Consider the following 23,012-nt stretch of genomic DNA (forward strand, 5'->3'; position numbering starts at 1 on the left):
TTGTTGATCACGTCTTTGTGTTTGACAAAGTGTTTCTTATTGGCCTAGAAGTTCAAGTAAACTAGGATTCATGGTCATTGGACTCCAGAGATCCATTATTTCTGCCCCCCATCCTACATCCTACCATATTCAGGATTTAAAACACCTGTCGCCATAGAGCCTGGCTTTTATATGGGCTCTGGGGGTCAACTTAGAGTCTTAAGCTTACAAAGCTCCCGCCCCCACACCCTGCAGGCCACAGACTCATCTGTTCTGGAGGGCAGATTGAGTTGACTAGAAAGTCAGAGAAAATGGCTAAAATATATGATTGATGCACTAGGGAGTATAAACTATAGTGCCGAAGTGTGTGATTTTTTCATTACATCTTGTTTTCCCCCAAAAAATTTTGATTATTTTTTGCATATGTCCGTTTGTGTGTGCATGCTTATGTTTGTGTGTCCCTGTGTACATGTGTGTATTTGTGTGCATGAGTGTGTGTGCATGTGTATGAGTGTATGTTGTGGTGCTGGAGATTTTTACTGCCCCCTCCCCCAGCTTTATAGCAAGTGCTCTACCATTGTTGTGCACTTAATAGCTTCATCCTGACTTTTAAAGGACATTCTCACTGACTACTCAGTTCAACACCCCTGTCTACTAAGTACTCAGTTCATCACTCTGCTGCCTACTGACTACTCAGTTCAACACTTCCCTGACTACTAAGTACTCAGTTCATCACTCTCCTGTATTCTGGTTACAAGAATGGATTTGTGCCCCACCATCCCCTCCCTGCCAACTTGTCAAGCCATTGTTTCTAAGGCTTATTATTGAGACATAGAACTAATTATAGGACTCTTCTAACATTGTCTCAAAGAAAAACACTTTACTTCAAAGTCCATATTTGTGCAAAATCAGGTGGAACAAATATGGATAACACTTTCAGTGAATAAAACATGAAAATGGGTAGTTCTTGGTACTAGGAAATAATTTATGTACCACTGTGAAAAATGGGCTACAAGTCAGTTGAAAGCCTATTGATTCATCCATGTAGAACTTGGGAATGATTCTGAGTTTATATGTTTACCTGTAGAAAGGAAAACAAATGAAAAGAAAATTTTATTTCTAAGTACTACTCTGTTCTTGAGTTTCCCTTGCCTTGGGGAAGTGGGAAGACCTAACATATGCTTTGGCATAAAACTGCAGCTGTGAGGTGCAGAGGAACTTCATATCATGTGACCTTTGGCGTTTGCGCTCATTTTTACTGGGGCAAAGAATTGTACTAGGGAGAATGGTTAGAAATAGAAAGAAAATGCATGCCAGAGAACAGGAGTGGATAGTGAGTGGAGGGAAAAGCTCCCCCCCCCACCCCCCCACCCCCACCCCCACCCCCCCCACCCCCCCACCCCCCCACCAAAGTGTTGGGTCTGCAGGGGCAAGAGAGTTTATAGGACATTTACATAGCACCAGCTCTCCCAAGGTTGTTTGTTTGTTTGTTTTCTCACAATACTCTGTCCCTTCCATGAACTCCAAGTGAGAAAGAACTTCTAGCCTCCTGGCCAACTGGTATCTTCAATTCTAATTTTGATGCTCCCATCTCTAGATCCCACACACTCCACACAATAGAATCAGAACTCTGAGTGTACATCATTCTCAACTGAGAACAGTCAAAGACCGTGATTCTAGCCTAGATTTGTCAGGTAAAAATTAGAAATTTGTCACTCATGCTTTTCTTCCTGGGTGATTTGTAAGAGGAGGGAGAACCCATGTTGAGAAACAGGTCAGAATGTTGTATGCTGTCCCGAGTAATGGGCTAAACATCTCTATGTAGCTGGTTATTTTTATTCTTTGCTTTTTGGGAGCCCTCCATTCAGCTCCCAAATAAATACACAGAGACATATTCTTTTTTATGAATGCCTGGCCTTAGCTTGGCTTGTTTCTAGCCAGCTTTTCTTAACTCAAATTATCCCATCTACCTTTTGCCTCTGGGATTTTACCTTTCTCTATTCTATATACCTATATTTACTTCTTACTTCATAGCTGGCTGGGTTGCTGAGTGGCTGGTCCCTGATATCCTCTTTCTCCTTTACTTATTTATTTTCTTTGCCTACCAGCCTCTCCTATTTCTCTCTCCTGGCTAGTTTTGGCTATTCAGCTTTTTGTTAAACCAATCAGGTGTTCTATACAGACAAAGTAACATAGCTTTACAGAGTTAAACAAATGCAACATAAAAGAAGGCAACACGTCTTTGCATCATTAAACAAACATTCCACAGTATAAACAAATGTAACACATCTTAAGCCAATATTCCACAGCTTTAAATCACTCAAAGCATGGGATTGTAACTAACATCACACTTAATTAAATTATTATTTCTTAGAGAAAATATATGTGGTTGGGTTACTCGGCAACCAAGGAGAAATCATCAATCTCATATCTGGATCATGAAAGGCATAAGGGAAAGAAATCACATTGTTCCAGCTGTGTGGCTGCTTGCTATATGTACATAGATTGCTCAATACCAAACCTCTGTTATTGGGACTTTAAAACTAATACCATTCAGTGATTTTTTTTTCTTCTTGCAAGATACAAATTTTGAACCTTTTGCATTTGGGAGCCATCCCTATACCTTTCTTCTGCTCAGTGAGTCAGAAGATTAAAATACTTGCTTTTAAAAACTCTTATTACCCTTACTGGTATTTGCTGGCATGCTGTGTGCCACTGACACAAGGGGTTTTTCTGTGTCAAGGACATGCTAGAATAGTAGTCAATTATCTGTGATAATCCTCTGACAATGGGCTCTACCTAAATCATCTAGATAATTATTTAGGAGGTTTAATAGAAGTATAAACATGTTGGAGGAGGTAGGTAAATTGAATTTAAATACAAGGAAACAATCTATTTTGGAGGAAAAGCTTCATTATTTGGAAGTGATATTTAAACATGTAGGCATGGAAAAATGGCTCAGTTAAGATGGTTAAGAGTGCTTGCTGCTCTTTCAGAGACTAGAATTTGGCTCTTGGCATCCATAGTTGGCAGCTCACTGTGGCAGGTAACTCCAGCTCCAGGGGATCTGATGCCCTCTTCTGGCCTGACAGTACCCATGTGTGTGTACAGGTACATACATCTGTAGCACAAATTAATGATTTTTAATAATGAAAACTGGGAGTCAGGGGGTGAAAGCTGAAGAGCCAGAGAAACAGAGTGGCCAGCCACTAGAGATCTTACTTTTATCCAATTCTCAGACCAGAGGGGGATCCTGTCCTCAGACTGCACTGCTCCTCAGACTGCTGCCTAGACTGCCCTATATTACTCTGTCTGCCCAGCCATACCCCATCCTGTCTCTACCTCTTTAGTGCTGGGATTAAAGGCATGTCACTCCAAGTGCTGGGATCCCCTTTGTGTGAGCTCTCTTTCTCTTTGAGACTGTGTCAATTTCATGTAGCCCAGGGTGGCTTTGAACAAACAGAAATCAATTTGCCTCTGTCTCCAGAGTGCTGGGATTAAGTGTGTGCCTCCACTTCTTGGCCTCTAGAGCTGAATAGTGTGGCTGCTTGGCACTCTGATCAACAGGCATACTTCATTTGTTAGATCATTATCAAAATATCAACACACGCACACACTGTAAAAATTAACTCAGGAAGCTGTGTTTGGTAGTACATATTTATGTTCCCAGAACTTGGAAGTTGGTCTAGAACACTCAGCATCTCAAGGTAATTCTTGTCTTTATAGCCGAACTTGTGCTGTAGGAGACCAAATTCCAAAACAGAAAAACAGCAACAAAACAAAACAGCATCTCCCAAAATACCACCATAGAAAACCATGCAAATAGAATTTAGTATCTTTTTTCTCTGTTATACACCCTATATTAAAAGCTCTCTTTAAAAGATAGTATTGGACTAAATTTACGTTTTTTATGTTGCTATTTTATTCTTTTGTTTTTATTATCTTGTGTTTGGCCCCCTGCCCCATGAGTGCTACTGATGAAAAATTTGAATCCAGACAAATTTTTATTGTGTCTGACTTAAAGTGATTTGATTAATTTAAGTAGCTCATCATTATGTTATATGTCAGCTTGGTACAAACTAGAGTCATCTGGGAAGAGGGACCTTTATTGAGAACTGCTTCCGTCAGAATGGCCAACTGATAGTCTGCAAGGCATTTTCTTGATTAATGATAGATGTGTGAGTGCCCGCCCATCGTGGGAGGTGCCGCTCCTGGGCAGGTGTGCAGGTCCAGGTAAAATGAAAGCAAGCTGAGCTAGCTGTGCAAAGGAAGCCAGTAAACAGCATCCCTCCAGGGTCTGTGATCTTCAGGCATCCAGGTTCCTGCCCTGACTTCCCTTCATGATGGATTGTGAGGTGTATAGTGAAATAAACCTTTTCCTGAAGAAGTTACTTTTGGTCAGTTTTTATTACAGCAACAGAAAGCAAACTAGGAAACTGCATTCATTTACGTGTCTTTTAGCTAGGATGCCTGTGTTTGCTATTGGGGAAGTCCTTGGACTACATGCCCAGCCCTATATTTGCTTTTCAATCACATTTACTTAAGCAAGTGATATTTATAACAAAACGTTCCATACACTTTTTATATTAGGTTGCAGCTTAAACATATGGTAATCCTATTCATTTAAAATTATCTACTACATTTTTATGGAATAGGCTATTTGGAAGAAAGAAAAATATATGGACTTTTAAATCTGTCTTGGCTTAAACTGGTAGTTGAGAGTTTGTGACTTTCTTTTTTCAAATTGGATATTTGATATTCAAATCTTAATGCTCTGATATCATAAGCTTTGAAGACACCATAGGTTATCAATACTATTTTGACTTCATTGTTTATGTAATTTATTCCAGGTTAGACTTTTATCATGCGTGTATCCCAAGTAATTTTCACTAAACAGCCCCATATTGTCCTAAATTACAGAAAAACCCCATTAACTACATCATGTGTAGTTTTCAGTTCATGAGATGGCTTTTACTCTGTTTGTGTCCTGCTAGATACCACAACACACCTTTAATATGTAGACCCATTCAGGAAGTTGTGTGATCTCAATCAAAATATACAAAACTCCAAATACATGAGACATGCATTCAATACACCATAAAATCTATTTTTTTGTTTTCTGCAAGTGATGGTTCCTTGTCAGCAGTGTCATTGTGTTTGAATACTAACCAGCAACTACAAAGCCCTGAGTGTCAAATGAAGACAACACAATGCACTCATCGGAGACAGAGAGACAGAGGGATTCCTGAAATTCATTTGGGCTTGACTTAGACATGGTTTCCATTGTCGTTTAGTTTTGTACCAGTTCTGCATGTTTGCCCTTGTTAGCTAGTGAAGAACCTGTTCTTTCTTAAAAGTCTGCTATCTGACACCGCATGAGGCAGAGGAGATTTAATCCAAATTAATTTGTATTGTGCCTATAGTACCCAGGGAGAAACATCATTCTGATACCACATTCAAGCTGGGCTGCAGAGAGGGGACAATGTTGACATCTACTTTCATCTCAGGCCAAACATCTGTGCCCTCAAGGAGGCCAGCAGGCAGCTGCCACAGCTACCTCTCTACATTTCATCTAGGCTTGCTGCTAACCCAGAACTAACCTAGAGCAGACTACACGACCTTATCCAGTTCTTCCCTTTGCCCTAGTCAAATAGAGAAATTTCATAAAATCAGTGTTTACAATTTCACAAGCTCCTCAGAGTATTCTGACTTCTGAAGTGTGCTAATGATATATTGAAATTTTGAGAAACTAGTTAAAAGCAACATAAAATCAGCAATTACTATTTGTAAGGGACATTGTGATTAGTTCAGGAGCAATTTATTTATTTATTTATTTATTTATTTATTTATTTATTTATTTTGTTTGTTTGAGACAGGATTTCTCTGTGTAGTTAAAGCTGTTATGGAGCAGGCTGGCCTTGAACTCAGAGCTCTGTCTGCCTTGCCTCCCAAGTGTTAGGTTCTTAAAGCCTTTAGAAGTTTTATTATACCACACAGCTCAGAAAAGATGATGTATTTGGACTTTGAATTTTTTTAAATATTACTAGAAAACCATGTTTTATTGCTATACATTGTACAGCAGCCACTTAAACTAATCTTATATAGGAGGGTGTTTCAACAAAGGTATTTAAACAGGGCACTTGATCAGCAGTTGGAATAATATGCAGGAACATAGAGTTTTTGCATCACAAGCTTATAAACACAAGACTTATAATTGGTGACGTGTGTACCAATAGTGACTCCTCATGATCTCTGCCTCCTGGAATTTCACATCTTCATGGTTTACTCAGCAGATGTAGATTAAAAGGGTCTTAGAGGCTGTGTGGCTCACAAAGAAAGAAGGAAAAAAACTAAGATAAAGAACAATGAAAATCCAGTTCTCAGCAGGACACTTGATGCGCGCGCACGCACACACACACACACACACACACACACACACACACACACACACGAGCATATACACAGACACTCATACTTACACACACCCCTAAGTATGCCCCTGAGAGAATGTATGGTATTTATCTTTCTGAGCCCTCCCCTGTTCCCATCCCCCATTCCACTCCTCTTGCATTTCTGTTTAGGAAAGGGTGGGTCTACCACGAGTGTCCCCAAAACATGGCCTATCAAATTGCAGTAGGACTAAGCGTTTTTCCCATGTATTAAGCCTGGGCAAGGTTTTCAGGTGCACAGGTTGGGGGCCTGTGCTGAAGGTAGTAACCCAAGTTTCTTTTCACCAGGGCCACAAGCCTTACCCTTTGGAGACAACTTCTGCTTTCCATCCTCCATCCTCAGCAGGCACCGCTCTGCTCGCAGTGTGTTTTGCTTGGCACCCTTCATGAGTCTCCTGCGCTTTTGTCTACACGCTTTAGATTTCCTCCCCATAGTCTTGCAATTTCTGGCTCTCTTCTTCTCTTTCTCTCTTTGGAAAAGAGCTGGTGTTTTTCTTGTTCTGATTCTTCTTCACTTGTTCATGCAGAGGCAACTTGTAGGTGATCATCTAACCTGGAAGGTCTCCATTTTAAGGTCCTGAGCTTCTAACTTGGTGTCATTACTTGTAGAGAAGATGACACAAACTATAGTGTTCAATGGCATTTGCTGTTTAAAGTATTACATGTAAACCATTGCATTCCAATGTAAATCAGTTAATGATTTAAATTAAAAATTCAATTAATTTATCTAGTTGTTGCCTTCTTAGTATAACTAAGGATATGCAAATTCTAGACGAGGAAAGCAAATCTACAGGTCATTTTTATTTCTAAACCTATACTAATTCTCGTCATTCTCATCTACTCACCCTCTCTTCTTACTATTTTTCATTTGGAAGTGATTTTGGTGAACTTTGTTTCAAATTATATTACCCTGTATTTCTAAAATTCTATATTTGTAGAAGGACTAGGTGCTTTTTCCTACAACTGCCTTGACTTTTTTGTACCCTAATGTGATTGTTGATTTAATGGTTAAACATTTTTTGATGCTACCTTTGATTAATTTTTTTCCCAAGTAAGCAGCCAGTGGTTGCAATGCACATATAAAACAGTGTGTTCAGCATGAAGTGGGCTCTGCTATGTAATCTGTTGAAGTTTTTCAAAAAGCATCTTCTTATACATGAAGTTCCACTCTCAATAGAAGGTTCAGGTTTGGGAGAAGGGACATAATGCCAAGCAAATCCAACTGAATTATGTCCCATGGTGATGCCAATTTCATGTTTAAAAACATTCTCCCATTAGTCTAAACTACATCAATCATGCCCGTTTTCATTAGTTGGAAAGTTTTCAGTTTAGTCTTAACTCACAAACTTTTCTACCCTGCTTTCTGTATTGTCTTGTTGCCCAAATTGTGTGGAAATATTTAAACATGTTGTTGGCTTGAAATCCCACCCCTCCATGTAGCTATATTAGCTTTTATCATCAGTCCCAGTTTTGTTAGCCACAAGTTTTTTGTTTTGTTTCCAAATGTAAGATCTTACTGGATTTGTTTCCTAGATACTGAAGATTCACTCTGATTGGTATGTGGAAAATTGTGTTTATTTGGAAAACACTTTAAAAAGTTCAAATAATGCCCCCTGTTCAGGTGCACATTCAGCAGGGAGCGGTCCATGATATTACAGGTGATTTCAGATCCCGAGTGTTTGTATTTCCTCTGTAACTGAGAAGGACAGGAAATGTTTGTAGTTTTTGCCTCAGTACTTCCGTCCTGTCTAGTTATGAGCAGGGGATGTGAAAACCACTGTACTCATCTGTCTTTAACTTTCATCAGAAGAGGAATTCCTGCTCTTGGGACATCTGGACTTTGTCTGACTTCGATAACGCTGTGCATGCAAGTTCTAAAAATAGAGCCAGAATTGTGGTAACCATGAGGCACAACTTTCTTTATCCTTGTTTTTCACTTGTAGCCATGTGCCTTGTGTGGTGGCCTCTGTAATTCAGAGCATGTTAAGTGGACCTGTTCTGCTTGAACACAGACTATTTTTGAGAACAATGTTTGGCTTTCCCAAGGACTCTGCTTTCTGCAAGAGCGACACTTGATGCACATAAGTGAGATTTGCACCTTTGGGAATTACCCTGGGAGATGGACTAGGAATATATTGTCCAGTAAAGAAGCTGTTGTATATGCACAATCTTTAAACTTCAAAACAGAAAACAACAAAGAGCAATTTTAAGTGGGAAGTTAAATTGGCTATTTGTCATACCCATGGACACCCCATTTTGAAGCAGTGTTCATATTTTCTCTGTTGATCTAGGTTTACTCTGATCAAATATGGATTTTTATAATGTATCATGTTAGGTTATGCCAAGATAACATGCGTTTCCAAAGACTTTCATAGCTCTGTGTGTAATGGTGTATTGTTTTCTCTGACATCTTTTGGAATAGGTAGATGACCTCAAGACTTTTATTGAACATAGCATTCATGTGTTACAATTAATCTTATAGCTTTATTTATTTATTTATCTGTTTTCAGATATTAGCCCAATCATGTACTGAAATCCTGGAACTGAGTCCTTCAAGTGTCTGTGTTGGGGGTAAGTATTGAGAATTTAAAAATAACACGTAAGAAATTGTTTTTTCTTTTTTCTCCTAGCTAAAATATGTGATTCAAAACTCATGTTGGAAGGAGAATAGCAAAATTAACTTTTTTGGCATCTTTTTTTTCTGTGTGTGTGTAAGAATTTTTAAGTAATTCCTTGAAATATTTCTATTTTAAATTCAAATTTTTAAGATTTGAATGTTATTTTAAATAATGAGCATATTGTATGTAAGGCTTTTAGACTATTCTGTATATTTAGTTCAAGTTTGAGACCTTTTCTATGGCAAATAAAATAAGATATAGAACCTTTTGTCTTACTGGGTTGTCAGGTGTTGGAAGGCACAGAGCTGTGTCATTATATCCCCGAGCTCCAGGCACATAGGGAAGTGACTTAGGGCCACAGTGCAGGAAGGAAGCAGGTGTCAACTGCTCATCAAGGCAGGTTCAGGTTCTCAGCTCCCTGATGTCCTTGTCCTGACAGTCTGCTCCTCACTGGCCTATTTTCTTCTTCAAGATTGACCCAGAGTTCATTTTTTTCACAACTTTACTTAGAAAAGAAAAACATGTTGAGGCCTGGATGAGAAGGAGAATATATCCTGTACTTGCTACGGAGTATCATGGTTATTGGACAGGCTCTTGCTCTCTGCACACTCTAGCTCCCTAATAAATGGCCATGGAGATGCTGAGCAGGAAGAGTACACAAGGACATTCCAAAGCAGCAGGATCTTTTCTGACTGTATTGATCATTAGTTTTCCAGGGAAGACAAAGACAAATCAGTGGAAACTTCATTAAAACAACAGCTTTTCTTTGTTAGGCTCAGTCTTCGTGCACCTTCATGCACAGTCCTGTGTGAACATACAGTTTACCATAGCAACAGTCGTTGGGAATTTTATAATCCCCAGTTTGCAGATGGAGAAAGTGAGGCAGAGACAGATTTGGTATTTGGTACTAGTCGATGCCCTTTAGATCCTCACCCATTTGAGATCAGTGTCCATGTTCTCACTGAATTACATTTCAGATTTTACATGTACATTATTAGAACTTACAAGTAAGCCTCCTTGACTCAGTGAATGGAGAGTGGCCAAGAGGTTTTATTTTGGTAGTTGATGACAGTATGTGTGTGGGACCATGTCAGTAGGGAGAGGTTTGAGATGGTATTAGTGTGATTTAAAATGAAAAGGATCTGAGCATAAAAATCCATTTAGACATCACAAGTGGACTACACTTGATTTGTAAACTTCAAAAAAAATCTGAGCTATATTTTTATAAATACATGTACTGAAAAATAACAACCAAACCAAACCAAACCAAAAACCCCAAAAACAAACAAACAGACAAACAAACAAACAAAAAACCCTCAGAACTTCAGCCCAACCAGTCAAAAATAACCAATACATTTAGAATACTAATGTAGGAATTTCCCATGAGATCTATGATGTGAATGTTTGGTCCTATGTGTGTATGTGGTGGGAGGGGGGAGTTCCCAAACTACCACTGCCTTGGACCTGGCTAATTCCTAAACTGTAATTTGATCAGATTGAGTCTCTAACATGTCTTTTGCTTCACTTTGTCTTTGTGGCAAGAGGCCATCACCATTGGGATGGCTAACATATTCTTTTATAGTCAAGCAGCAAGAATTCTCAGCCTATCAGTCAAGAGATTTGTGCTGTCAACTTTTCTTCTGGCATATTCTTTCATTCTCTAACATTTAGTGCCTATTCTTACATTGTAGATAGGGAGACAGTAAATTAACTTTCTGTAGTCACTGTCAACAGCTGTCAGTAATCCAAATGATTGAACCTCTGTTGGATTTTAAGCTTGTATGCAACAGAAGATGAAACAGGTTGACACATTTTCTTTATTTACTATCTGAACTTTATGCCTGAGAGTGGAAACAGAACATTCTTTTTTGGAAAAGCTGTAAGAATAGAATTCTGCAAATTGAGATAAGCTAGGTAATTATTAATATATTTCAATTAAAATACCCTGGTTACTATTAGGAAGCACTTTAATAAAGATCAAATGACAGCTTTTTGTGACAGTGAATGTTGTCTCCACTATACCCACCTAGACAACCTAAAGAAAGTTGTCTTGGTTGGAGTTGTATCTTCATAATTATTGGTCAAAAGGATAGAATGAAGAAATGTATTCTAACCGTCTTGATACTTTGGTTGTTTTTAGTCAAACACTGGCTAAAGTGATTGCCTTTCTTTTTATCTCTAGAGAAATTTCAGGTTGTCTTGAGTGGAAGAGCGGTCACATCCAACAGTCATGATGGCAGTGTTCTGTGCACATTCACTGTGAACAACACATATTCAAAGAGTGAGTTTCTACAAATGCCATGTCTCATAAGTGTCTTTACCATGCACAATCTTGAGTATTTTCTTCTTTAAAAAGTATTTAATTTTATTTTATCTGTATGAGTATTTTGCCTGCACATATATTTGTGCCTAGTGAGTACCTGATGCCTACAGAGGCCAGAAGACATTGGATCATCTCAAACTGGAGTTATAGATGGTTTTGAGTGGTCATGTGGGTGTTGGGATCCAAACCCAGGTCCTCTGGAAGAGCAGCAAGTGCTCTTAATCACTGAGTCACTTTGCAGCCTGGGATATTTCTCTTTCTCCCTCCTTCCCTCCCTTTCTTTCTTTCCTTGATTCTTTCTTCCTTAAATTAAAATCTTCCATGACAAAGTTTTTCATCAGAGAAAAACTAAAACCCCCATAATAATACAAATAGAAATAATTATTTAGTAGTGACAGCATTTGTTCACTACTTAGAAAACTCTAGAGCCTGTCCTAAGGAACCTCCATGTTCAGAAGATGGTTTGTGGTGAGTAAAAAAAACTCTTCTGTGGTGAAACAGCTAATGACAGTCACAGTTGAAAGTTAAAGCACCTGCATCTCGGTTTTGAACTAATTACATCAGTCATGTGATCACATTGTCCTCTGTTCAGGATTACATTTTTTATCTCTTGCCTTAAAATGTAATTGTATGAACTACTTCACTACCTATTGCCTTACCAATATTGTTTTTGCCATCCCTTCTCTATACTTCATGTCAGGTAACTTTTCATTTTCTTGAATTTCTTTTATTATTGTTTGGTTTTGGTTTTGTGCTTTTGGCTTTTAGACCTTCAGTGGTCACCAGAATTTAGGTGGATGATAGTCATCACATCAGTAGGTTTTGGTTTCTTGAGTGTGTTGGCCTGCAAGTATAACATTCTTCTTAGTCAATGTGTATTTTGGCCTTTAAAATTCATGAACACTGCTCTGTTTTTTTAGGAAGATTAAGCTGTAACTTTGCTGTTTCTCTGATGGTACTGAACTCTCTGGTTAGTATAGATTTGGCCACACTCAACAAGTTGTGTGCTTGTTGAATTAAAGTGTTGAGAAACTCAGCATGGTTAATATGGTTATTATTTTTTCTTCTGTGTATCAGGAATACATTTGTTTGGACAAAATGATACTTGTTTTTAGTTGTTGTTGATTTTAGATTCCACATATTTCCTTTATTGACCAAACAAAAATATTTTAAATTAAAAAAATTATTTTTCATTTTACATACCAACCCAAGTTCTCCCTCCCATCCCTTCTCAGGTCTCTTACCTCCCACCCTTCCCACCCCTCTCCATACACACCTCCGTGGGGGTAAGGTCTTCCTTGGGGTGTTAAGAAAGCCCCTTCCCCTGTATCAAGGCTGAGCAAAGTATCCCACTCTAGGGAATGGGCTCCAAAAGTCAGCTCATACTCTTGGGATAGGTCCTGGTGCTACTGACAGGGGTCCCTTCCCTCAACAGATCAAGTCACATAACTGTCACCCAAATTCGGAGGGCCTGTTTTGGTTCCATGCAGGTTACCCGGCTGTCAGTCCATAGTCTATGAGCTTCCACTAGTTTTGGTCAGCTGTCTCTGTGGTTTTCCCCGTCATGCTCTTGACACCCTTGTTCACATGACCCTCCTCCCTCTCTTCAACTGAACTCCAGGAGCTCAGCCCAGTGCTTGACTGTGGGTCACTGCATCTGCTTCCATCAGTTACTGGATATAGGTTCATGTTCAAAATATATAGCACAGTTGAGCAGGAAAGACTAACTTTATTTCTGTTCAGTAGTTATTTGTATGTAAGTGCTAGACTTATATAACTCCCTTTGATTGCATATTTGGGTTGATTATAATGTACACATTGGTAAGATTCACTTTATTGAAAACTTTCAAATTGATGGGGGTAGAATTGTATTTTCATTACTCACATTCTGGGATGATCCTTTTGCTTATGTAAATTTTTTCAGTGTCCCATTGCTAGATGAATTTTCACACATACTGTTAAAACTGTTAAAGTTCCAAAGATGTTTAAGCACCCAGCTTGTTAGGATGCACTTATATAGTATAGAGATAGCTATCTTGTCAACTTAGGCACTGGTCTTCTATTTTACATCCATTCTAAATTCTGTTTCTTAGAAACAATATCTAATTTATCCTTTAAAGCCTCAGATATTTGAAACATTCTAGAGAAAAAGTTGTATCTACAATGTATACTATTAACTTAGCTAAAAAAAAAAAAAAAAAAGAAAAAGAAAAAAAACCTAACTTACTTTTAATTTATCACATCTTTGTATCAAGGTTTTATAACTCTTCATTTCTCAGACTTCTTTATTTTGCCCCTTTAGCTAGACTTTAAAAAATACTGTTGACCATTCTCATATTCCCCACTGAATTTTTCTGTGGGATACTTGGCATTTTTTAAAAATAAGACTGAGTTAGAGATATACAACTCTTTATTAACCAAATGACATTTTACGTTTTAGGTGAAAAGCCAGTACTCATTCAACACAATTCCATACTTTGTCCTGCACCGGTTCTGAACAGAGCTGGAGAGTAAGTACTTCAAAAACAGCTCAACAGCTATGTTGATGTTTGACTGCTCTGTTCTGCAGAGGATCTCCTCCCCTTCTCTCCCCTCCCCTCCCCTCCCCTCCCCTCCCCTCCCCTCCCCTCCCCTCATCCTCTCTCTCTCTCTCTCTCTCTCTTTCTCTCTCTCTCTGTGTGTGTCCTCACTCCTAATAAAAACCTTTCTGCACTGATTAAAAAATAAATGACAACCAAAACAAATCAAAACTCCTGGTCTGCCTGTAACTTTCAATGCTGAGATTGAAAGCATACACCCACCAAACCATGCTGATTGTTAAATTTATTATGAATAACTTTTACTGTACTGTGTGGGTCTCTGCAGCCACCACAGCCAGCAGAATATGGATCCTTGAGAGGCAAGCAGTCAGCTCAGTTCAACAGGACTGTGTAGCTCTGGCTGGTTCAAATTTTAGGAGTCTGACTTTGAGTAGTCTATTTTAGACACATTTAAGTACAGCATAATTTGGTGAATACTTTCCTGGTGATAATTAACTCAGTCCCATGTGCACAAAAAACCTTAAGATATGACTACATTGACACTCTTTATAAAGTGTATGTGACACCTTCCATAAATATATGTTGTATAGATTGACAAGCTCACAATAAGGGTCTTTGAGAGAATCTGGTATATTCTTAGCCACACAGATAGTGCAAAACAATATCAGGTTATTAACCGGGCCAGCTCCAAATCTTCTGGGAGGATAAAAGGTTGTGCATCCTTCTTGGAAGGAACAGCCTTTTTAAACACTCCTGTTTTCTCTAGTGCTTATCTGTGAGCACAAGGACCTCAGTCCCTTCCACACTGCACAGAGTGAACATTAAATTATAAATTAAGACTGAAACTATAATCTCAGTAGGTTGAAGATGTTAATGTTTATTTTAACTTCTTTATGGGCATTGATTAAATATAATCTAAAATTGCATGGATGAGTTTGGGAATTATTATTAAAACCTGCAGATCACCAGAGCTACACCCATTATTTTGTACTTTCAAGTACTGAATGTACCCACTCATGCACACACACAGTTCCAAAGTAAGGTTTTCAATATTTTCTGTGAAATTTAATCAATATTAAAGATAAAAACAAGTGCAATGTGGCCCATGTTACATATTACTTAGCATACATTTTTATTAATTTGTACCTTAATTGACTTCCCATTTCAGTTAATTCTACACTCATGATTTTTTTTTGTGTGACTGTAAACCAGGATGAAAACTGCTTAAAAGAAATTTTTAGTTCAATATAAGGGCTTTTATTTGAATCATCAATGTACAAATAATTTTCTTTTGCATGTTAAATTTTTAATTTTATTGGTCTATAAATATTCACTAAAAGTAGAGAACTTAACATGAATAAGGGCTCAAGCTGGGCAGAAAGGCTACCATCACTGAACAGAGATTAACAAAAAGATTTACAAGATTGGTCAAGGCTATCTCATTAAGGATGGTAAACTGATCAAGAACAATGCATCTACTGACTATGACCTGTCTGACAAGAGCATCAACCCACTGGGTGGCTTTGTCCATTATGGTGAGGTGACAAATGTACAAATAATTTTAATAGTAACATACTCTTTAATATGCAGCAAATAAATATAAAAAATTGAGGTGTTCTTTACTTTGATAGCAATGGCTGCAGGAGTTCAGAATGCTGACCCAAATGTTGGAAATACTTAATGCTGATCTTTTCACAGAGACTAAAACTATTAAATACCAAAAAGCTGTCATCTCAAATCAAAATCACCATCACACAATGGAGATTATATATTTTCCTCCATGGAATCAAAGAGATTTGTATTTTGCATTTTTGTATTTTGCAATCAGTATGAGTACTTGGCTTTCATGAAAGTGTCCATGTTCAGTATATTCAGAAGTTATTGCACACTTCTGGTCATGCAAATAAAATCAAGCATGGACTTACTGGGAATATGTTCCTCATCCCACAGGAAGGTAAAGGAGAGTTGGCAGTATTTCCCTAAGGTTCTACAGTAACCAACCCCTTACTTCCTCTGATGTCATCTCCTCATTGCTTTTCGGCTCAGCTATGGCCACACTACCCTTCTTCCTGTCTCCTAACCCTCTGGCTTACATGCCCATCAGTCCTGTCCTACATACTGGTCCCACTGCTTGGAATGATGTTTTTCTGATCACCCTAAGACTTGTTCAAATGTCACCGTCCAATAAATGAAAACCCTGCCTAGGTACTCTTTCTGATCAAGTGACCTCCTTATTCCCTTCACGTTTTGATTTTTCTCCCAGACCTTTGCTGTTTATTGTTGCTCCTTTTTGCTAAAATGAATCCCTCAAGTCTTGTTTCTTGTAGATGCCCTTGCATTTACGCAGTGTCCACCCACCACAATGGAAATTCACTAAGCATTTGATGGTTGAAAGGTGATTTTCTTAAATAGTTTTGTTTACCAACACATATAAAAACTTAAAAGACATAATTTGATTTTTGATGGGAGGGCAGGTCTGGGGAAAACGGTCAGAATTTTATTTAGGGCCACATACCAATGACAAGGTCAGAAATTAATGAAACTTAAGTGAATGACTAAAGAGTCCAATTTAATTTTTTCTCTCATGTAATCATGAAATGACAGGCAAATTTATCAGTACATATAAAGTATGACAGGCATCAGTTAAACTTAAAACAATTACTTTTGCTTTTGCTAACCTCTATTTGTGTGGGCATGCCTTGCGGGCATGTCGTTTGCACCTGCCATGGTATATAGGGAAGTCACAGAACAGCTTACAGGGTTCCTTGGTTCATGTGGATCTTAGGGATCCAATGTGCAGCAAGCTCATTTATCTGCTGTCTCCCAGGCCTAGTATTCCCCTCTTTCCTTTTCAATAGTATACCATAGCAACTAGTGACATTCTTTAATACTCTGCATATAGATAAATGTCTCAGATACATGTGTTTTTAAAAAGTTGTACACAGTATGATAAATATTGGGTATGAAAAACCATCATGTATTTAGCTTTGATATTAATATTTTACAGAATGTTTGGGGTTGGAGATCCATTTAAAGAATTGCTTTTGTACTATTTCATTTTATTTTGGTATCAGTTTCTAGTTAACCACAGAGGCAAACTTTTAGGGACTATTGTGACAATCCTGGGTGCCTGGGAGCATCATTATTGGCACTACTTAGTATGTTGCATATAATTTAGACTGTTTCCTTTCCCTTGACTTCTCTTTGGATACTTTTTGTAGGTGATTGGCTCTTCTGAGATTGAATGAAAACCAACAGAACTGAAACAGTGTAGCCTTGTAAGGCGACTGATGCTTGATATGTTTGCCTAATTACCTTTTGGCTAAGGATTCAAACCCATTAAATAGCTAGTTAGTCTGTGTTTCAAATAAACACATCTGGCCCATCAGTGGAGGAAGGCTTCACTGTGTGAAGGTGACAGATGTGGTGATGGGTCCCCCTGTTCTCTCACCTAAATAATTAACAATGCACCAGTGAAGTAGTCCTAGTCAGACAGATGCACAGTCTCAGAGCTGGCCCACAGACACGTGCCTCTGCTCATTAGTCTGCTCTATTAGTTCCTCTCTCATCTTTGTGTTTCTTTTTATTTTTTTTTAATATGATAGTGCATTTTGATTTAAATGAGGGGCAAGGGGGATGTTTCCTAGGAGGTGGGACTAAGCACTTGCATTAGAATAGCTGAAACGTCTTACATTCAAATACTGATGTTATGCAGTAACAAAAGTTAGAAAGATTTGAATGTAAGAAAAGGATTTGTAGAGTTGAGGTGTGTAGGGGGATAACGTGGGATGCATCAGAATGCATTATATGTAAATGTGAAACCGTCAAATAGCCAATTAATAAACAAGTTTCAGAACAAAGAAATTAAAAATACCTGTGCAGGTCCTATCTAGGAATAACCCTACTAAGCAGACATAGAGCGGGACTTTGAACAACTTTCTTTGAAAGAGATCAGTGTTTACTAAATTTACTTCATATAGATTTTTGCCTAAGATGAACAAATTCTTAGAACAGGAGAAAGAAAGTAAGAGTGGACGTAGCTGGCTTTCCCTTTGGACATGCTTTCCTTTTGAAACTTCATATTCTTATGAACATTGTCTCAGCAAAAATTTTGGTGGGTTACTTAGTTTATTCGAGTGAGTTGCTCATTTATAGCGAGATGCCTTCTTTGAGTTTAAATAGGATGGCCTCCTTAGAGTTCTTTGATTGATCTCGGTTCCAGTGTAGCAGACTGCAGGTATGCTATGCGGTCAGCACACTTGCCTGCAATACAGAGCTAGTTCTCTGACCCTTGTTCTGTGAGACAGTGACAATAATACAGCTGCTTTGGGTTTTTGAGACCTCAAACCTGCAATTTGACAAAAAAAAGAACAGAAAAAATTGGTTAAACATACAGAAGCACACTGCGAGGAAAGAAAAACAGAACGGAACAGAGCGAGAGCCTCAATGTACAGCTTGCTCAAAGGAGATGACTTAAGGAGGCATATGGTATAGTTAAATGCACTTTCAAAAACATTGGCCAGAGTATTCTGGCAAGTATGAAATAAATATCTAAGTCAGATGACAGTGATAGCATTAGTTCTTTTAAAAGGCAGCGTGGGAAGCCACTGGCACAGTATGTGGAGTTAGACATGGTGGATGTGGGTCATTTCAAGAATCTGAAACATGATCTCTGGGACATTCGAGGAGGGTGACTTGGAATGAGAGCTGGACTTGGTAACTAATTAAAAATATTTTCCTGAACATTCTTATTTTTCAATAGTAAGCCCAATTTATTTTGTTTGGCATCCAATAAATTCCATTTATTTATTTATTTATTTCCTGAGTTGGCTGATTTTTGCTTTTAGGAAGCTTTTCTTTCTTTTGCAAAAACATACCCGTGTGTGTGTGTGTGTGTGTTTGTGTGTGTGTGTGTGTGTGTATCCATATCTGTGCAGTCCCTAGATCCTTTGTGTTGGCAGCAGGTGATACAAACAATACAAACATTATTGGTCCAATCTATTCTTTCTTATAAGGAATGAGACTTGATTTTATTTGCAATCCTGGGTACCAGGATGTCAGTTTTGCCTTTATTTGAATTATAACCATTGTAATCTTAGTGAAATAAGTTAAAGCTGAAGACCTACTTTGTCACTCCAACCCTTTCCCATCATGAAACATGCATCATGTTTTTCATACTGTGTTCTGATTATACCAATCAGCATGTCATATTCACTTGCTCAGCACTGAATCTCTTTACGGAGCATCTGAAACAGTTATAGACATTGTCTTTCAAGAGGACCAATGCTCTTTGAACACATGTATGGCTGGCCAATAAGATGCTGCCAAATGTGAGAACATTAAATGCTTCCAAGACTGGGCAAAGGTGTGGCTCCCATGTGATAGACACTTGGCTTCACCAAGCACCAGAAGAGCTATCATAGGAAGGATCTGACTTACTCCTTATTACTACAAACAAAGGAGAAAGAAAGGGTAAACCAAACAAGAAGAGAAGCACATTGCGCTGTGTTGTAAGCAAGATCTTTGCAAAATCTAGAATGACTTAGTGAGTATGCTGGCAAGTAGAAGACAACGAATGATGTGATATCTCTTAAGTATACACATAGAGCTTCTTATATTCTTTCCTATAAAACTCATATTATCAACTTTATGATCATGAAAACATTTAAAGTAGGGGGTTATTATTTTACAATATCATTTTATTGTTTTTTTTATTTTACTAACATTCACCAACTTATTAAAAAGGAGTTGAGGCATTTACGGTGTCCTTAAATATGATTTTCATATAGCTTTGAATATGTGCTGCCTTCTCCTTTTAGCTGTCCTGCTGTCAATCTTGTTGGCTGTGAGTGAGTGTGTGTGTGTGTTTTGGTTATATACATATATCATGGTATCATAAAAAGAAAGTATTAAATTAAAGATTCCTTCAGTATCTTCAAAGAACACAGGTAGACAAAACAATAATTTACCTCTGTGCCTTCTTTGAACCACTCACAATTCTGAAACCTCTCTTTTCAACTTAAAATCTTTATCCTTCACAAGGCTAACCCTAAGAACACTTTGTTCTGTATTAAATAGTAGTGCTTGCTTTTAAAATACCTGAAGTCACCATAATTTTAATAACTTTTTGAGTGGTTGCCAGTTTAATTTTCAGTATGTGAAAATTGGAGATGAATTGTTTAGTGCTTCCAGAAAATGTCATTAACAGTTCTAGTAGAAGGACTAAGCACTCTAGTTCTGTTTATGGCCAAACTTTCTTTAATGGCTCATAAAACAGAAATCTTTTACATAATTATATGTTTATATATAAAGTTGGGAGCAAATGTACACATTTCAAGTAGGTCACTGGGAATTGTAATGTTAACCACATTTCATGAAGTATGACATTTGTCACATCAGAATGGCTTTGACATATAGCCCTGAGCCCTCCTCCTCCTATTTTGGAATGTTCATGTATCTGTAGGTATATTAAGGCACTGTGACTATAAAGACTAATTGATCTTATTTAGTCAATAATATGTCAGAGCACAATTTAGTCATTTCTCTCATAGAAGAATTCAGTGTACTTGAATTTAGCTTTATCAGCTATTAATTGCCAGGAATCATGAACATACATTTCAAAAATCTTTGTATTGTAATACATTGTAAAGGTTTCTTTTGTCTTTTTACTTTTTTTTTTTTTTTTTTTTTTTTTTTTTTTTACTTTTTACTGTTTTAGGGGTTGTGCCTACAGAGTATTAGGATGTCTAGAAGAAGGACTAAGCACTCTAGTTCTGTTTATGGCCAAACAAGTTGTATTTTCAGCCTTGGGTTCATGCATTTCATGCATCCCCTGCATTATGGCCACTCCTAGAACATCTCTGATTTTTCAGGACTTTATGGTTTCAATCTTTCCTCAGATGTTACACCATGTTCCTGTTGTTCTTTGAGTCAATTTTCATCATGGTTGGATTCCTGACCTATGAACTCATCTTCTCAAATGCTTCCTCTCTCTCTTCCAACTCTCCAGGCAAGATCTCACCTAACCCTGTAGTTCTATTTTCCATAATTCACTTTGCAATGCCCTCCTGACTTTCCTGTAGATACATTAAACTTGGAGGCTCCAAAGTACTTGTGCTTGGTCTTTCTCCTGTGTTCTCTATACAAGACCATGCACCAACTGGTAACAGAGAAACATGGAAATCACCTTCTTTCTGTCCACCTTGCTTCCTATATCCTGTGAATGCCCATGACCTTTTGATTATGACTTAATATCTCTCAGTGTTTTATTTTCTTAAGTCCTTGTTGCCACTGCTTTAGTTCAGTTTCCCTTTGGATTTTATCTGAAACAGACTAGGACTTTTGTAACTTGTCTTTGTACTCTAGAAATACATTCTTCAGGTGCATGCCTTGCATTTAGAAATAACGACAAGAGTGACATTTTTAGAACACAATCATCACCATGTTTTTATGATGCTCATTATCTTTTCAGACTATTCACAGATAGTATTCTGGAGATAGTATTCTGGAAACCTCACAGCCATCCCTGTTCCTACCCTTTTCAGCTTGAAGCTGCCTCTCCACTCTTGTACACTGTCTTGCTGGCATATGGAATGCCTGTCCTCTGCCTCTCACAGTCTGTCAGGCTTTTTAATCTTCAAGGACTCCTTTTCTTTGTGGTCTTATTTTTGAGCTCCCTATCATTCTTTAGGGTCTGTCCCATAGGTATCTACCTTCAGGAAACTTTTGTCATTTTGTTCACTCCAATAATGAATTATCTGTCCTCCTCCATGGTCCTGATGAGCACCAATGCTCACATCTATGTCATATGGTGCCAGTCACACTCCACTGTGAATTGTTGTGTATCTTCCATTCAGTTACATTGTGACTTTTTTTTTTTTTTATTGCAGTCATATTAAACAAATCCCAGTTTGGCTTTGCTTCTTTTATAGCAAATTATTAGTGGTATCTTAGGCAATTTTAAAAAGTCTCTGTTGTTTTAACTAATAAAAGAATCGAGAGATTGATATTAGCAAACATTCATCACACAATTTAGAATATGATTTTAGTATACCCATATATGGATATGGATATACAAACTCAATTCAGCATTACTACCATGTTGGGTTTAATGAAATATCATAACAGGAAACAAGACTGCAAACTTTCTTTACACAAGTGTACATGAAATTAGGAGGAAATTTTGAGCAATTTAGCTGTCCATGTTCTTATGTCAGTAGAATAGAAATTCTTTGGGTAACTCTGTCTAACTCTGGTTATGTAGTCTATACTCTATGAGAGCTTTTAGAGAGGCTGTAATAAGCATAGTGATATTCTGAAAGTCCTTTTTTAGATTCAGTATTTATTTATTTTTCTTTTAGTTTTCAGTTCAGATGTATCTTTTTAAAAAAAAAAATTTTTTTTTTTACATACCAACCAGTTTCCCCTCCCTCCTCTCCTCCAATTCCCTCTCTCCACCTTCATTCTACCCGCCCTGTCCCCCGCCCCACTCACTCCTCTTCTGTTTCCATTCAGAAGGAGTAAGACCTCCCATGGGAGTTATCACAGCATGGAATGTCAAGTTGGGGCAGGACCAAGCTCCTCCCTCTTGAATCAAGGCTGGGTAAGGCATCCCATCACAAGGGGTAGGTTCCAGAGAGCCTGCCAGTTCTTGAGTCAGGGACAGGTACTGCTTTCACTATTGGGGCCCCAGACCAAGCTACACAGCTGCCACCCAGATTAAGAGGGTCTAGTTCAGTTCCATGACAGCTCCCTAGCTGTCAATCCAGAGTCTGTGAGCACCCACAAGCTCTGGTCAGCTGTCTCTGTGGAGTTCCCTGTCATGATCTTGACTCCCTTTGACATATAACCTCACATCCCTCTGTTCAACTGGACTCCTGGAGCTCGGCCCAGTGTTTGGCTGTACATCTCTGTATCTGCTTCCATAAGATATTGGATGAAGGTTCTATGATGACAATTAGGGCAGTCACCAATCTGATTACAGAAGGCCTCTCCACTAGTGCTAAGGGTCTTAGCTGGGGTCATCCTTGTGAGTTCCTGGAAGTTTCCCTGGCAACAAGTTTAAAAGTCCTTCTAACAAATCACTGGCTCTGGCTATAACAAA

General features: G+C 38.1%; 1 protein-coding gene across 1 annotated transcript in view; it reads left to right on the forward strand.

The window, feature by feature from the left end:
• Positions 1–23,012, forward strand: part of Antxr2 (ANTXR cell adhesion molecule 2) — a 122,845-nt gene that overhangs the window by 25,984 nt on the left and 73,849 nt on the right. Inside the window, exons 8-10 of the mRNA XM_051198071.1 lie at positions 8,939–8,999; positions 11,229–11,327; positions 13,810–13,879. Of these exons, the coding sequence (XP_051054028.1) occupies positions 8,939–8,999; positions 11,229–11,327; positions 13,810–13,879 (230 nt within the window). The remainder of the gene's footprint in view (positions 1–8,938; positions 9,000–11,228; positions 11,328–13,809; positions 13,880–23,012) is intronic.

The sequence above is a fragment of the Phodopus roborovskii genome, unplaced genomic scaffold (genome assembly GCF_943737965.1).
Source record: "Phodopus roborovskii unplaced genomic scaffold, PHOROB, whole genome shotgun sequence".
Classification (NCBI taxonomy): Eukaryota; Metazoa; Chordata; class Mammalia; order Rodentia; family Cricetidae; genus Phodopus; species Phodopus roborovskii.